A 15,792-nucleotide genomic window follows, 5' to 3' on the forward strand; every position below is an offset into this window, starting at 1 on the left:
AAGTAATAATGTACTAAAAATTCATTATTTATTTACAATGATACTATAGTGAGTTAGAATAAGTACTACCGAGGGGCAGTCAAATATTCCTTCATTAAAGCAAGACATTCTTGACTAAATACTATCTCCAGAATAACTCTTATTCCTATAGTCATTTAGTTACTGTTTTCGGTCAAGAACTTACTAACACTTATTAATTCTATAAGTGTAACCCTCCATTTTCAGACTTTAAAGGTCGGCCCCAATGATGGTACCGAATTGGAAAGCCAAGGTTGGGAATGGACCTAAGAAATCCTATCCATTTCTGAAGTTTGAGTTGTTCCGAATCCTATGTTACAACCCTCCAAGGTGATAGTCGTGGTTACCAGCTAATGCCGCTTAAAAAACGACAACAGACGTAACATAGTAATCTCACGGTCCAAACTAAAGGAAGAGACTGTAAGACACGTTGACACATATCCTTCACCCACTTACTATAAACTATTTCCCTCATCACCTTGCTTTTGACTTATACAAACACTTTCTAAATGAAGGTCACTCCCAATATGACACAAAGTTGAGCATGAATCTCATGGTGTGAATTCTTGAGGGATATGAGAGTTAAAGATCAATATATTGTATATATTTAATTTTACTATGAACTACTTCCCCTATTCACCTTGATATTGATCCATGCAAATGTTTTCCAATTGGAGGTCACTCCTAGGGTGACATGAAGCCAAACATGAATCTCACGGTATGAACTCTTAGGAACGTGAGAGCTAAGAACAACATATCATATATGTTATTAATCTCCCACTGAAGTGTTCTAATAACATATCATATATGTTATTCATCTCCCACTGAAGTGTTCTTCTTGTTTAGGTATACTTTTACTTAGGTTTATTCTGACTAAACAAACAATCTAAGTTTATGTGGTTTATCCAAGTATAACATTTATAATTGGATTTAACCTATGATGTCTAGATGAAAAACCAGCCTCACATCGCTCATGCATGCTCATAAAACCGGTTAACAATGCTCAATTATTCAGCCATAATCCTAGGTAGGAGGTGTTCCATAGACCGCTAACTTAAGTACCCCCAATCTTAGACAGAATTATATAACGATTGAGTTTGTAACTTATCTTTGTTGCGAATTTTAATGTCTAATCCTATTTTATAACAACTTATAAAATAATAGACATGCTTTGCATTCATAACATACATCAAAGGCACTCATACTTTAATATAACACCTATATTAAACTATAGAAACCCTAAACATGCATAATATATATTATAATACTTTATAATATATTCTCAATGCATGTAACATGCTTCCTATGGTGGGATTTTAAATCTACATGACATACATTATGCACATACATATTTCAATTTAAATATAACATACATCACATGTATAAATATTTAAACACCACTAATATAGTTCAACTTTGGCATCCTAAGCAAGCAAAAAACAATTAATTATTACAAATAATAATAATAACAGCTTAAAAAACAATTTGGACCGTTCGACCCGACCCAAATCGTCTGAATCGGCTCTCAAAGGCTCCAAATGAGGCTGAATCAGACCAAAGGAGGCTGAACCGGACCAGAAACCAACAAGATTAATCGAATCGGCTTCACCCGTGCGAATCGGCTCACGAACGCGGCTTTTTGGGTTGAGATGAATAGTGTCACGATGTTGCATCCTAGCGTTGCAAAGCCTCAGGCTCCATAATGAACAGCGCCGCGACGCTACGAGGGTAGTAGCTCTTTTCCAGTTTCTATAGCTGACCATGCTTGCTTCGATCTTCGATTACAACCTAATTTTACTCTATTGACTCCAACAAAATTACAGACTCTAGAGCACACATATAAGCTCGACAACCAAGAGCCAATTACAAATTAAACTTCATAATCAAAGAGAAATCTAATGCCAAAGTTGAATTTCAACCATATCAGCCAACCAAACATGCATCCATAGAAATTCATCCAGCAAACTCAAATTAACGTTAATTGAGTACTTAAATCATGCTCTGATACCAAAGATAGAATGTACAAGCATACAACAGAAGTAATTAGAATCAATAAGCACTCTAATTATACTTAATTTGAGTTCTAAAAGCATGCATGAAAATATTATTCAAAGAAAACGGTTTCAAAACTAATACCTTTGAAGAAATCCACCAAATCTAAGATGCTCTCCACGAATTTGAGCTACCAATCAACAGTGGACCACCAAGAGATCTTTTCTACTATTCTCTAACTTGGATTTGAATGGTGGAACCCTAGATGGAGCTTAATTAAGAGAGGGAGTAGAGGGTTTTAGAGAGAGGATCAGAATTTCTGCAGAATTTCACAAATTCAACAGCCTCATTCTCTCATCTCAGAAAAATTAAAGGTTTTAATTATCTCATACATGCAAGCACTCAATGTGTCAGCCATATGACACTTCAAATGGTATTCACATGAAGAGCTAGGTGTTGATTTTGTGTTTAATCCACCAAGCAACCAAAAATTGTGGATTTTTCCACTAACCAAATCAATTTTCAATTTTTTCAATTGATTTAATTTAAAAAATTTAATTTATAAAAATTGAATTTAAAATTGAAAAGTAACTTGATTTTTAATTAATTAAATAACAATCTAATATCAAATATTAAATTAATCAAACACCTAATTCATACATGAATCCTATTCATGTAATTTATATTTAAATCATCATTTAAATATTTTTAAACTCTCTAATTACGTTTAATTTCGAGAAATTAAACGTTAATTATATCGAATATAATTATCCAAACCCTAATTTGAAATTGAATACTTCAATTGAATTTGAACGCTTCAAATTCACTCAATATACTAATCCAAGATTTACGAACTAGTAGAGGGATCTTATGGACCTACAGATCATGAGCTCCAACAACTTGAGATTCATTGGCTAAACTTTTTAAATTGAATTAATCCATATTCGTTAACTACTGAGACACACCACTATAGTTCAGTAGTTGCACTCTCCTCACTATAGATATATTTTTGCCTACTTGTTTTAACCATAATCAGTAAACCGACCCTTCATAGATTGTTCGTCATAACGGTTGGTGTTTGTTGAATTTGTGATGCGAGCTTAGGAGTGTATAGAATAAGGTAATTGAAAAAAATAAGTGCAAATGTTAATGATGCGTTGATGCGTTAGTGATGTGTAAAGTAACGCGTGACACTCCTCTATATGCGTTCAAGTTTTTCTGAATCAGATCCAAGTATAAATCCAACTCAGGTTCCTAGTAAGTCCAGGGTCGAACTCAGGGATTCAGATTAAAGCTAACATAGAGCTTGCATTGTAGCTGATGTAGAAGTATCCTAAGTGAATATGAAATGAGTTATTTACACTAAGTTTGCTGTGTGCATGCAAGAAGATACAAAAAGGATCAAGTAGAAAACAGGGGGGTCGTGTGAAAATGGAGTTTAGTGCAGGGGATATGCGTTGATCTAAGTGAGATGTACACGAACAAGAATATGATGCGGATGAAATGACTTGCTTATCTCTGTTTATGCGTTAGATTTCTGCTTACTTTCTATTCAGCATTTCTCAATGCGAATGTCATACAACTCCCTATCTCTAGAATGTATGTGTTAGTCACAGAATGCAATAAAACACTAGTGCGTCTATCTCTAAATGTACCAAGCGTTTCTAACTTAATGCTTGCTTACTTATTCTCTCGAATAATTCAAACTAAAGTGACTTTTACCAAGAGATTTAGTTGGCTTAAGCGTTTAGAAATGGATTTTGCATGAAGTTATAAATGCATCTAATATAAAGCAAGAAATAAACAGTGGCAAAGTGAAGTAGATCAAATATGTGAATTCATAAAGGAACTGATTGTCTTTACAAGATCAATACTCAATCAAATGAGATGAAGAGAATTATAATTCAGATGAAAAGAAAGGAGTCAAATCGCAGAGTACAATCTCTTGTCCTCTTTGGCTCAATTCTAATTCGTGTACAACCAATTTATAGAAGGAATGGAAGAAAATTCTCTCTCAAGCTCAGCTTTCTCTACTCCTTGATCAACGGTGGGGGCGGTTCTCTTCCCTCTTGTGTTCTTCTTGTCACAGTAGCACAGCTCTAAGTCTCTAAATTTCAGAATATACAATTGAGCTAAGATCCTCTCATTTGGTGGGATCTCTTCTATTTATAGGCGTCGTTCTTCACCAACTTGATGATAAGGCAACATTAAATTCCATACCCTAGTCAACTGCCTGACACTCGGATGCTTTTCAGACGCCGCCAACTGCAGATGGCCATGCTTGCAAATGGTGATTTCACACAAACAGCCTGAATCAATGAATCATCCTTGCGTTGAATCCCTCCGATGCATGCCTATGCGTTGACATAGCCTACGACATTTGGAATCTTTGTTGAAATCCTGTAATATTATGCGTTAGTGCCATAGTATTTTAGTAATAAATACTCTTTTGCATGAGTTTGATAGTGTTTGAGTAATTTCATGCGTTTTCTCTAAGAATGATGAGATTTTATCATTAAAGACCCTAATTGTTCCAACTTTTGAATCATAATAACTTGTATTTCTACAAGTTATCAGCTGGATCAAATGTTGTTTTACCCAAAATTACATCTTGCTCCTTAAGTCCCACTGATTGGTTTGCGATTCAATCACTAAACCAAGTCCCTCTCGGGCCAATGAGAGGGTGGAACCCTTTTGTTCAAGACCTGGATTCAGTATTTAAAAAAACAACCTTTCTACTATCCTTAAATCAGGTAGGTGTGAGTTTCATTTGCACCTTATGTCCCTAGCTATCTACCCGATCTTACCCTTAAAATGGGAGGCTTATTGAGCCGGCTCTGTTGAGCCAATCCTCACCTATATAAATCTAGGGATAGTCTCGAATAAACAGGAGTTCATAGTTAGCTCAGGACTAAGGTGAAATTACTTAGATCATCGATTTGAAACAATCAGTCTTAAACAATAAACAATTTTATAAAGTAAGAGTGACTTATTTCTTGGTCCGATCTTATGCAAACTCATTGCATAGGACACCCTTGCTTCTCATATCACTATATGAACGAATCAGGATCACTTTATTTGTAGCACTTTACAACAAATTGTAACAACTACAGAGGGGTCGAATCCGATAGTGTTACTAGAATAAGACACCCAACCTTATTCATATACTATAGACCGTTTGGCTATTTACTCGAGCTTGATCCATCTTTATATTGCTACATAAAGTTCAAGTATTCATATAATAATCATGGATCTTAAGTTTATTGGATTTAGTCTTTACAAGTGTAGTTTACATATTCAACAATAGTTTTATTAAATAAACGTCAATAATATCTTTATTGACAATAGAAAAAGTTTTAACATTACACACTTCGAGTTTTAGGACATACAACCCAATAAGATGAATATAGATAACAACTATATTCAAGGAAAGAAAGGTTGAGAATGCAACAAAAATCCACATATTGGTATAAGTGGTCTCTTCTAACTTGAACTATAAAAAAAGTCATGACTTATGTCTAAAGGAACAATATCATATTATTGGATTGTAAAGATATGTGGAGGGATGATTGTAGACCCAGAAATCGTATTCGTGAATCTAAGGAAGTGGTGTCTAATTAAATTGACAAGAAAGCAGGGTGAAAGTATATAACAATTTAAACTTCTATTATTCTCTCTTCATACAATTGTGATACTAAGAGAGAATATGATGTAGGATGACGAAATGAAGACATTACAAAACAAAGTAAGCTTAAAGGACTCTCCCAAGTACACAAGACAGTAAAAGAAACAAACAGAGACCAACAAAAGCACTTAGCTAACTTGTACTACATTCTTTTTCCCTGTGGTTGAAACTGAAAGAAAGGGTTGGTATATATATTTACATATATATATCAACTGATCTCATAATGTGTGATGTGAATCTCATCCTCCACTCTAGAAGGTGGATGAGTTTTGTTCTTCAATCTCAAGGCTTGGTAATCTTTAAACTGAAATCCTCTGTATTTTGGTTTCTCTCCGATCTCTTCGGTGAACTGTGGTAATGGCTCAACCCATTTGTCTCCATGCAAGTTGTGGAAAAATGCATAAGAAAATCTCTCTTTTCCCTTTTGCCTCACAACTCTGTGTGTTGCACTCTTGAATTTCTTGTTGCTCAGCACCTAATTACATAAAAACCCCAATTGATTTCAATCATCCAAAAACAGATTTTGATTCAGAATAAAGTTTGAAAATTTACCTGAATAACATCTCCAATGTTAACTACTATAGCTCCTTCAACAGGAACCACTGGAATCCATTGTCCATCTTTCCTTACTTGAAGGCCTCCAGTATCATCCTGGATTACCAAAGTGATACAGTTTCCATCTTCATGGTGAGTGAGTCCATTTTCACCTTCTTCAGCTGCAGAGAAGTAATAAAGAGTAGTCATGAAATCCCAGCTTCTGTCATTGTTGTATTGTTTCAACAGATCAGGAGGAAGCCCCAAACTCTCATTCACAATGCTCTCTAGAAGCGAGCAAACCTTGCTTAGTTTCTTGAACATTTCTTCCAGCACTTCCCTATTAACCATACTCAAGATCGTGAATCAAAAAGGCTTAAAATCCAAAAGGGAAGGTAGAGAACTAGACGAAAATGAAACTACAAGCTTACTTGAATTGTGGTGGCTCTTGAGGGTAAATATTGAAGTTGGATCCAGGAGGAAACACAAGAACATACTCATTCTTGTCTACACAATTTTTCTTCTGCTTGTTGAAACCAGCAAGAAGAGGTGCTCCTGGCTTGGAGCTATATTTGAGTTTTATCTCATCAGGGTAATGGAAAAAAGTTCTCGACAGTTCCAAAGCTCCTTTAAGAAACTCAATGGGGATTCCATGGTTTACAATTTGGAAGAAGCCATAGCTGGAACAAGCTTGGAGTATGGTTTCAAAGGCCTCCTTTTTGGATTCAGATTCACCTTGGTTAGAGAACACAGAAAGATCCACAGTTGGGATGCCTGTGTTGTTGGCCATTTCAAAGTGAAGTGGGAGAGTTTTTCTTTTGATCCATTTTTTATACCAAACAAAAAGCTGTCCAATATGGAAATTCACACACTTGGAATACATGCTTTGGTCATTTCAGAGAGATTTATGAAGCGTTTGTTTCATCCTGCTATATTTGCTTCTACCTAATTTAGTTTCTTTCCCTGTAATTTTCAGTCTTTTAAGTTCATTACTTAAAATTCCTTCAAACTAAAAAAGGGAAAACAAGAAATGTTTGGTATACCTTCTTAATTTCCATATTCAAGTTGTGAGTAGGATAAAGATTCAAATTTCACTATCTTATTTACATAAAAATTTGCTTAATGAAATCATATCCAAATGAGAGGAATCGTAAGGATATGAAAATATGGTTAAAAAATGTTTAAAAGAATTGAAAACTACTAATTATACCAACAAGGTGCACTTTCCTTTTTGGTACCTTAATTATAGGAAGTCTAAAGTCAAGCCTACTTAGCTTAGAGTAATCCTATATTGGGTGACTTGTTGGAAAATTTCTTAGGAAGTACTGGCGCATTCAGTATAGGTCCAAGGGGGATCGAGCCTCCCTCTCAACTTTATGCTCTTAATATATATATAAACCAATATAGTAATGATACCAGTAGAATATGACATTTAACCCTTTTCAGACTAGGTTCAAATCTCACTTCTTACATTTATTTTTTCAATTTTTCTTTTCTTAATAGTCCTTCGATTATAAAATCCCCATCAACAAAATTTTTGGATCCGTCATTATTAGGAAGCGTAAGAATGTAGATAAATCATATACTGAAAAGACTCATGTCGATTCGTGGGAGAATATTAAACGATAAACTTAGTATCCTTAATTTTTAAGGTAAGATAAGGCGTGGCAATCAAAGAGTAGAATAATAAACTAAAGTTGCATGGTATTTTAAAAGTAAAAGAGATTCTCCATACAAGTGTAAGAAGACATGGTTTTGTCAATTAGTAAGGGTTACATTTCCCATTAAAGAATGTAAAATAATAAAGTCTTCAAATTTGATTCTATAAAGTAAATAAACATACAGAAAAAGACATGAATAAGAGTCGACACTTGGGTTCTCCTTCTCGAGGACTTAAATGATATTAAATGAATATTCAATCTGCTTTAACTTTCTATTTGTTTGTTTTCCCCTTTTTCTTTGTTTTTTTTTTCTTGTGTAAACTTCATCATGAAATGAGATTTTAGACGCAGAATTTCTGATACAGAGACAACGATAAGAAAAAAAAAACAATAATATATACATTCATCCTCATCTCCAACTTTGTAAAGCATTTTCTATTCTATTTATATAATCTTTTGTTCGAGTTATTAAATATCGTATATAATTAATTATCAAAAACATAATATTTTGCGGACAAAATACATTTTTTGTCTTGGAAATTTGGTTTAAGTTGCATTTAGATTTGTGAGTTTTCAAAATAACAATTTTATTTCTCAAGATTAATCTTTGATAGCACATTTTATTTCTTTATCAAGTTTTCCATTAATTCTTAACAGAAAGCTAGCATACCACCGTTTATGTCGTCACTTCTTTTCTTCTTTTTATATATATATATATATATATATAATATAACAAGAAGGAAGAAAGGATGAGAAGAAGAAAAGGGAAAAAAAAAAAGAGGAAAAACAAGTCGACTAACGGATATTATTGAATTTGAAAACTCACACACCCAAATTCAACCTAAACCACACTTCAAGGAGTTCCATATCTATGCATGATGAAAAATTATGTAGTTGACTTTTATTAGTAAATAAAGATATAAAGATTTAAACCTTAAACTTCAAATAAGGTTATATTTATTTATTATTGTTGACCAATTGCTCGCACTAGCCACATGTACCTGTGAAAATATCAAAACTGGTTAATAATTTCAATTTTAAAATTATCAAAAACTATAAATCCTGAAAAAAAACCTAAATATAAAAATAATAAAAGAAATAAAGTGCAATCCCCCTTTTTTTGGTAAGTTTTAAAATTTCACCGTGTATATCTCATTGATATTCACTTGTTATTTTCAAAAACATACACTTATTCTTTTTTAAAAAAAGAAACTTAATGACCAAACAGTCAAACATACATTCTTGAAAAATTGAGACTAACAAATGTAAGTTTGCCTTTTTTATCTTCTTTCTTCTTTTTTTTTTTTTTTTCCCTGATACACTCGCTAGATCATGTCTTGTCTTGCAATGTGCATGCAAGTAGTTCGCATTGAGATTCAAAAGCTGATGGCTAAACTTTACAGTCTAAAGAAAATAATTTGGTAGATTGACATGACAGGAAAAAAAAAAAAACATGGAAGCTGATTGTGTATGGATGAACACTTTAGATCCACAAATACTTGCTCTGGTTCATGTTCAGAAACAGCAGCCATGGCAAGAACAGAGCCAAGGTCAACTTTAGCAATGAAACTTTGGGAGGGATGGCAATAGAAACACAATTGATAACATATGCATTAAGAGGAAGTCCAAATAACTTTACACACCAAAATACTTTCTCCAATGTTAGCATTAGAACGAAACATAAGATTAAAAAAGCCATAAATATCCTCAACAATCTATATATTAGAGAGTAATTTAGGCAACAAAGAAAAAAGAAAAGGGCTCTTAAGGAGAAAGTAGATTCGAGTAGAAATGCCTGACCAACTGAACTTACAGACCGTTAGGGATCAACATTCTCCTTTACCAACTGATACTTGAGCAACTATTACAGAAACGAGCCATTTGGAGAGATGCATCAAACTTCACTAGTCATCTATCTTAGTCATCATCCTCATCATCAACGGCGTCATTGTCATCATCTTGGTCATCATCATCCTCATCAGAGTCATCGTCTTCCTTTCCCTGCAAAGAACAAATTCCAAAACACAACAATATAATCTCAGTGAAGAAAACACACAAAAGATTACGTAGCGCCATCTAGTGAACTATCCAACAACAATCAAGCACAACGAATTTAGCTGCGTTAATCAGGAGTCTAGTAATGGCCCGTAAATTTGTTTTTCTTCACCTCTTCATTAGATTCATCTTCCTCCAATTCATCTTCATCAGCCTCCTGTATCACAAGTACAGTAACTTTTAGAGAAAATAGTAATGTATCAAACATTAATTAAGTACAACTTCAGCTTGTGTGCTGAGAAGAAAACCTAGGAAGCAGAACGACACATACATTATTGAAGTAGGATAAAGGGTTAGGCCATAAGTCCTCCTTGATAATTTCTGCAACCTGCAACCAAGAAAGGATTTCAAAACATAGCTTTTATTTTGAAGTGAAAGGGGAATCGTCATAAAGATTATAGTATTCCTCTTTATTTAATTGAGAAAAAAATGTGTTTTGGTCAGTTATATAAGCGCCTGCCTCTGATGTAAACGCCATACTCAAAACAAGAACTTTTTGTGGGGGTCGGGGGTGTTGTATGAATATGCAATATATTTTCATTTACCTCATCATGAAAGTCATCAATATCTTTCTGTTCTGTATCACTGAACCAGCTAAAAAAGCTGTACCCAAAACAGGTAAAAGTGTACAACCAGTTAGGTTATATGAATTATTTAAAAGAAAAAAACAAAACAAAACAAAAAGAGAGGAAGTTCTGTGCATTTTCTTCATTTCATGCACAGGGGGTATGTGTCACTTGGAAATGCATTCTTCGACAATAAGATTATATCTATGACTGTATGACATCAGACTAATACTAAAGATAGACAGATAGTGAATTGAGCAACAAAAACTTTTTGACATTTTCCTTCCATTTTGAAGTTTTCCAATGCAAAGTATAGCTAATCAATCGACCAGACTGATGTAGAATCACCAAACAAAAATAGTCTTTTCCCATTATCAGATGTTTCTATAATTGTCACAATTTTGCATAACATGGAAAGAAAATTGTGATCTTTGTCTTATTTTGCATTTGATACCTTAGCATTAATGCGAGATTAGTATTGAGGTACTAGAAAAAGATTTGAGGCATACGCTGAATATACTGCCTTGTTTTTCAGAGCTTAAATCTCTCTGGCCATTTGCCTTTTATTATCAACTCAAATCCTTGAATATCTTGATATCCATTGAATCTGAAGTCGGGTAAAAAAACAATTGGAAAGAGAAAGAAAGAAGAGAAGATGAGAGAAAATAGCACACCATCTAAATTGTAACTACAACATAGGTTGTGTCCCTCCCATTCTTTCCTCTCTCTCTCGGTTCCTTTTATAGCTCAGACCATATTTTCCCGATCTCTGATTGACTGTACTTCAGTTTTCAGTTATCTGCTCCTACCAGCAACTAGATATTTCTTTTCCTCTCTTTTTACCTCCTCTCAAGGTCTTAATCATTTAAATGGCATCAGGGTTTAACTTCTTTCTTTCATTCTATTTGCAGTCAACTTTCTCAGATAGATCTATGATATTGGGCTTTACCTTGTTAATAGGATTTTTGATAGAACCATATAGAACTAAACTGATATTGAAATATAGAAGGTAAAGTACAACATAGGTTGTGTCCCTCCCATTCTTTCCTCTCTCTCTGTTCCTTTTATAGCTCAGACTGTTTTCCCGATCTCTGATTGATTGTACTTCAGTTTTCAGTTATCTGCTCCTACCAGCAACTAGATATTTCTTTTCCTCTCTTTTTACCTCCTCTCAAGGTCTTAATCATTTAAATGGCATCAGGGTTTAACTTCTTTCTTTCATTCTATTTGCAGTCAACTTTCTCAGATAGATCTATGATATTGGGCTTTACCTTGTTAATAGGACTTTTGATAGAACCATATAGATCTAAAATGATATTGAAATATAGAAGGTAAAGAATTACAAGATACTAGGTAATTCAAAGTACTTGAACCCTCACTCTCTTTTGAACACTCATCCCTAAGCTAACTTAATCAACAGCTTCCTCCATTTCCACTCCCTCTATTTTTGACTAAATAGCATAACAATTTCCCTAACTAATTACTAATATATCTCCTAATAAACTTCCTATCGGCCTCCTAAGGTGTACAAAAAAACAAGGAAGGGTTTGTGAGGCACAGGAGAGGAGAGAGGGGGGCCGCCTTTGGGCCCAAGTTAGTTATGTGGTAATGTTTTGGGAATAGCTGGTTACCGTTGCCCAACCCTGTACCATAGTCAGATGCAGTGAGGAGGACGGTGGATTTTCAGCTAGTGATTAGCAAAGAGTAGAGAAGTAGGGAGCTCATGATCTCTCTTATTATTAATAATAGAAAGAGCTCTATCATTAGGTTGTTTTACTAAGCATTCTTCCCTTTTGTTTTTCCAAAGATTATATGCTTTCTGAAGTGATAAATTATTTTCACTATGGTTGATTGGATCGTGAGTAGAACAAAGGATAGCTTACAGTGGAAGTTGGGGGCTTCGGGCCATTTTTCTACCAAGTCTACTTTCCTAAAGCTGACTATGCGGGCCTCTAAAACTAATTTCCCTATGGTCAATCTTATTTGGAAATCGAAAATTCCTAAAAAAGTGTTGTTCTTCCTATGGTCCCTTGCTTATAGAAGCCTAAGTACTCCGGACAAACTTCGAAGGAAGTTTCCTAATTGGTCTCTCTCCCCTTCCCTCTGTTATCTTTGTCATAAGGAGGTTGAGACCACAGATCATCTATTTTTACACTGTGATTTCGCTTCCAAGGATGGAGTAGGATCTTTGATACTTTTGGGTTGGATGGTTGTCTCCCCAAGAAGATTGATGACCGGATGATGGATGACTTGAATGGTGGTAACTTTTGTGAAAAAGGAAAAAACCTATGGAGATGTGCTATTTGAGCACTTTTGTGGCATCTTTGGAATGAAAGGAATAGTAGGATGTTTGAAGATAAGTTCATTTTTTTTTATTCTTTTTGGGCTCTTGTGCAGCATACAACCTCTTGGTGGTGTACAAATTACACAAAGTTCTTTTGTAATTATAGCCTTCTCATGATTATTAACAATTGGAAGACTCTTCTTGTTTAATTTTGTGGGGGAGGTCTTCTCAACCCCTCACCCTCAGGCTGTTCTCTCTTCTTTTAACACGAGTCTCTGTTTCTCATTTAAAAAAAAAAAAAAAGAAATTATTTTCATGAAATGCTAGAAATCTAGTCTTGATATGCAATGCAATTCTGTCTATTGAATTCTAATAACGCCAAAAATTAGAAAATAAAGTCATATTAGACTTGGGAAGTTAACAAACAAATATAGACTAAGGAATTAACATTCTCTTGAATTTAGGCACATACCTCTTTTAACCGTAAGAGTTTTTCTTTGACTTTTTCACAATAAAAAGTCCCCCCCCCCAAAAAAAAAACCAGCCTTTAATAACACTGACTATAATCTACCATTGCACGAGTTTTGACTCAAATGGCTAAACTGAATCACCGTTATTTCCTCATAAATTATTACAAATTTGTATAACTAACGAACTAGCATAATAAATTAGATAGTATAGTGACGGCACGTTCACGAATAACCATAAAAGGAATAATAACTACTCTAAATGATAATTACTGATAAACAGTTTAACAACCAACCTTTCCTCAGCCTGAGGTCGTTTGTTCCCTTTCTTCTCATGGTTAAACCCATTAGGTAAACCCTTCAGATATGTAGAGTACAGTAAACAGTTAGTGAAAATAAATTGACTGAGTAATACAAGCACTAATCTAGGAGAGGGGAAAAAAAGCCTCTCACCATTCCCTCTTTCCATTTTATCGATGTAGCATTAATTTTCCTTGTTCCTTCATCAAGAAAGGTGAAGGTCTTCGTCAGCTTTGTATCTTCAAAATAAGGGTTGGTGTTGAAGTTCTGAAGAAACAGAGAAACAAAATGAATACTCCTAAAGAAATAGAATGTAAGAAACACAAAGGGCAAGAAATCACTACAGAAAAAATAAAAGCAAAATGTAAGAACGGAACAGAAAAGGAGCAAGCTAGAGGGAATGATTCAAACTCACAAAAGTAATTGAGTAACCCGATTTGACATCTTTAAAATCTTCCACTTCCAGGGAGGTGAGATGTTTGAATATCTAACAAAGGCAAAACAACCAACAACAATTTCATGGGCATTTGGACAGAAGATACTAAAGCAAGATTATGAGATTTCAAAATCGGTTTCACTATTAAAATTCAGCATTTGATTTACAATTTCATTTACAACTTTGAAAACTTAAAAAAAAAAAATGGAGAGAGACAAACCAAACCTTCTGGTCCTCTTCAGTCAAAAGTTCACAAAGAGCAGGATGACTCAAGAACTGCACGTTGCGGAAGAAACAGTTATTCTTGTACATAGTAAACAGGGAGGAAAAAACAATTATGAAACTCTTCAGCATGACAACAAGTTCAATAATCAATTCAAAGATGACAGATTTAAGAAGATAATACTAACCGCTGTTAACCAGAAGTCAGGAATTGATTTGATAATCTCATTCCGCTTATCATAGACAGGCTTTCTTACTTCATTGTACTTCTGCTCCACTTCCAAGACTTTATCACTGGCCTCCTCGTTGATCTTGAAGATCAAACCAAATAAACAACATGATCATAAAGTAATCAACAGTATAGTATACGTCAATCTTAATCAAGCAGTGATACTCTATGATTAAATATACAGCCTATCAATAAGATACCAGCTTTCTACAGAACTTGGGAGTTAGAGGCAGACTTTATAACTGATTGGTCGCAGGAACAGTGAACTCGCAGGGTGTAACGTAATTCATTTTATCCAGGTATCATGGGATGTGTCGCTATATAAAGGCTAATTGTTAAGCTTTGGAATTAGAATATAAGTCACAACACACACAAAGAACAAAGCCACTCAACCTTAATGAGTTTAAGAACGAACAATCAGATTTCTGAACGTCGACATTGACATTCTTCAACAAAAGTACAAAAAAGCCTTGAGCTTTGGGTAACAATTGAAGTAGAATTAGAAGGCGTGACCCATAAGAGAAAATTCTGAAGCACCCAATTGAGTTAATGTGAACCCAATTCCGTTCAGTTCAATTGCAAGAAGGCACAATCTCAACTGAGCACTCAAAAAAAGGAAAAAGAAAAAAAAAACAAAATGATAGATCACAAGGAAACGCTTTAGTCTTGGGTTCATTGACCTCCTGGTAAACATTAAACAGAGGGGGACGCAAAAAGAAAAAATAGGCGATAGAATGATAGAGTGAGAGAGCATTGAAGCATTGAATCAATACCTTCTCGAGCTCGTCTTGAATTTCCTGCAACTTCTCGATGGAAAAAACGAGTTTCTCATCGATGACCTCGGAATTGTCGTCTTCGGGCTTTTCCGAGAGCCTGGCCTTCTTGCCCTTATCATTAATCATCTTGCCGTTGTGGGGAAGAGGAAAACCCAGAAGAGAAGTGTCTAAAACCCTTGTGCTTTGCTTTCTCTTCGTTGGGGACTCCTTGAGATTATTGTCAAATGAGACAGAGCACACAAGTTAGGGTTTTTGGAGCTTAAATCTGCTCCAGTTACACAATCTTGCGTCCACTATCTCCACCAATCAGTTTCTGCCACCTAATCATTTGTACCACTAAATTAACGATTTTTTTGTTGACCATGCTCCACGCTTCCTTTCCTTCTATTAGGTTGAGATGAGGAATTTTATAACTATTTTCAGTCTAACTTAATTTTTAGTAAAATCAATAACTAATTCAATCATGTAATTATTTAATCCCTTCTAACCCTTTAATTTTTGGTTGGTTTTTTTTTAAAAAAAAATTAAGTCTATAGACACTATTTTCATATCTAATTTTTATTTTTA

General features: G+C 34.4%; 2 protein-coding genes across 2 annotated transcripts; both read right to left on the minus strand.

Moving 5' to 3' along the window:
• Positions 1–5,646: 5,646 nt before the first annotated feature.
• LOC120083423 (flavonol synthase/flavanone 3-hydroxylase-like) lies at positions 5,647–7,155 on the minus strand. The gene is made up of 3 exons (XM_039039181.2): positions 6,661–7,155; positions 6,248–6,569; positions 5,647–6,170 (listed from the first exon to the last, which is right to left on the minus strand). The coding sequence occupies exons 1-3, from the start codon at positions 7,110–7,112 to the stop codon at positions 5,904–5,906; spliced, it is 1,041 nt and encodes a 346-aa protein (XP_038895109.1). The 5' UTR covers positions 7,113–7,155; the 3' UTR covers positions 5,647–5,903.
• A 2,322-nt stretch (positions 7,156–9,477) lies between these two features.
• On the minus strand, positions 9,478–15,530 carry LOC120083718 (NAP1-related protein 2-like). Its single transcript, XM_039039567.2, has 10 exons — positions 15,223–15,530; positions 14,409–14,531; positions 14,224–14,274; positions 13,978–14,049; positions 13,716–13,829; positions 13,559–13,620; positions 10,491–10,548; positions 10,217–10,273; positions 10,058–10,102; positions 9,478–9,891 (listed from the first exon to the last, which is right to left on the minus strand). The coding sequence occupies exons 1-10, from the start codon at positions 15,349–15,351 to the stop codon at positions 9,808–9,810; spliced, it is 795 nt and encodes a 264-aa protein (XP_038895495.2). The 5' UTR covers positions 15,352–15,530; the 3' UTR covers positions 9,478–9,807.
• Between the last annotated feature and the right edge of the window lie 262 nt (positions 15,531–15,792).

The sequence above is a fragment of the Benincasa hispida genome, chromosome 8 (genome assembly GCF_027475165.1).
Source record: "Benincasa hispida cultivar pf3 chromosome 8, pf3_genome.v1.1, whole genome shotgun sequence".
Taxonomy (NCBI): Eukaryota; Viridiplantae; Streptophyta; class Magnoliopsida; order Cucurbitales; family Cucurbitaceae; genus Benincasa; species Benincasa hispida.

Bases quoted from the DNA above. Each gene is read 5' to 3' on its own strand.
- LOC120083423 (XM_039039181.2), bottom strand. From the start codon at position 7,112: ATGTATTCCAAGTGTGTGAATTTCCATATTGGACAGCTTTTTGTTTGG. The intron at 6,570-6,660 runs GTAAGCTTGTAG...TATGGTTAATAG, and splicing joins CAAGAGCCACCACAATTCAA to GGAAGTGCTGGAAGAAATGT. The intron at 6,171-6,247 runs GTAAATTTTCAA...TTATGTAATTAG, and splicing joins ACATTGGAGATGTTATTCAG to GTGCTGAGCAACAAGAAATT.
- LOC120083718 (XM_039039567.2), bottom strand. From the start codon at position 15,351: ATGATTAATGATAAGGGCAAGAAGGCCAGGCTCTCGGAAAAGCCCGAA. The intron at 13,830-13,977 runs GTGAGTTTGAAT...CTGTTTCTTCAG, and splicing joins CGGGTTACTCAATTACTTTT to AACTTCAACACCAACCCTTA. The intron at 9,892-10,057 runs GTGAAGAAAAAC...TGTTCTTTGCAG, and splicing joins AAGATGAATCTAATGAAGAG to GGAAAGGAAGACGATGACTC.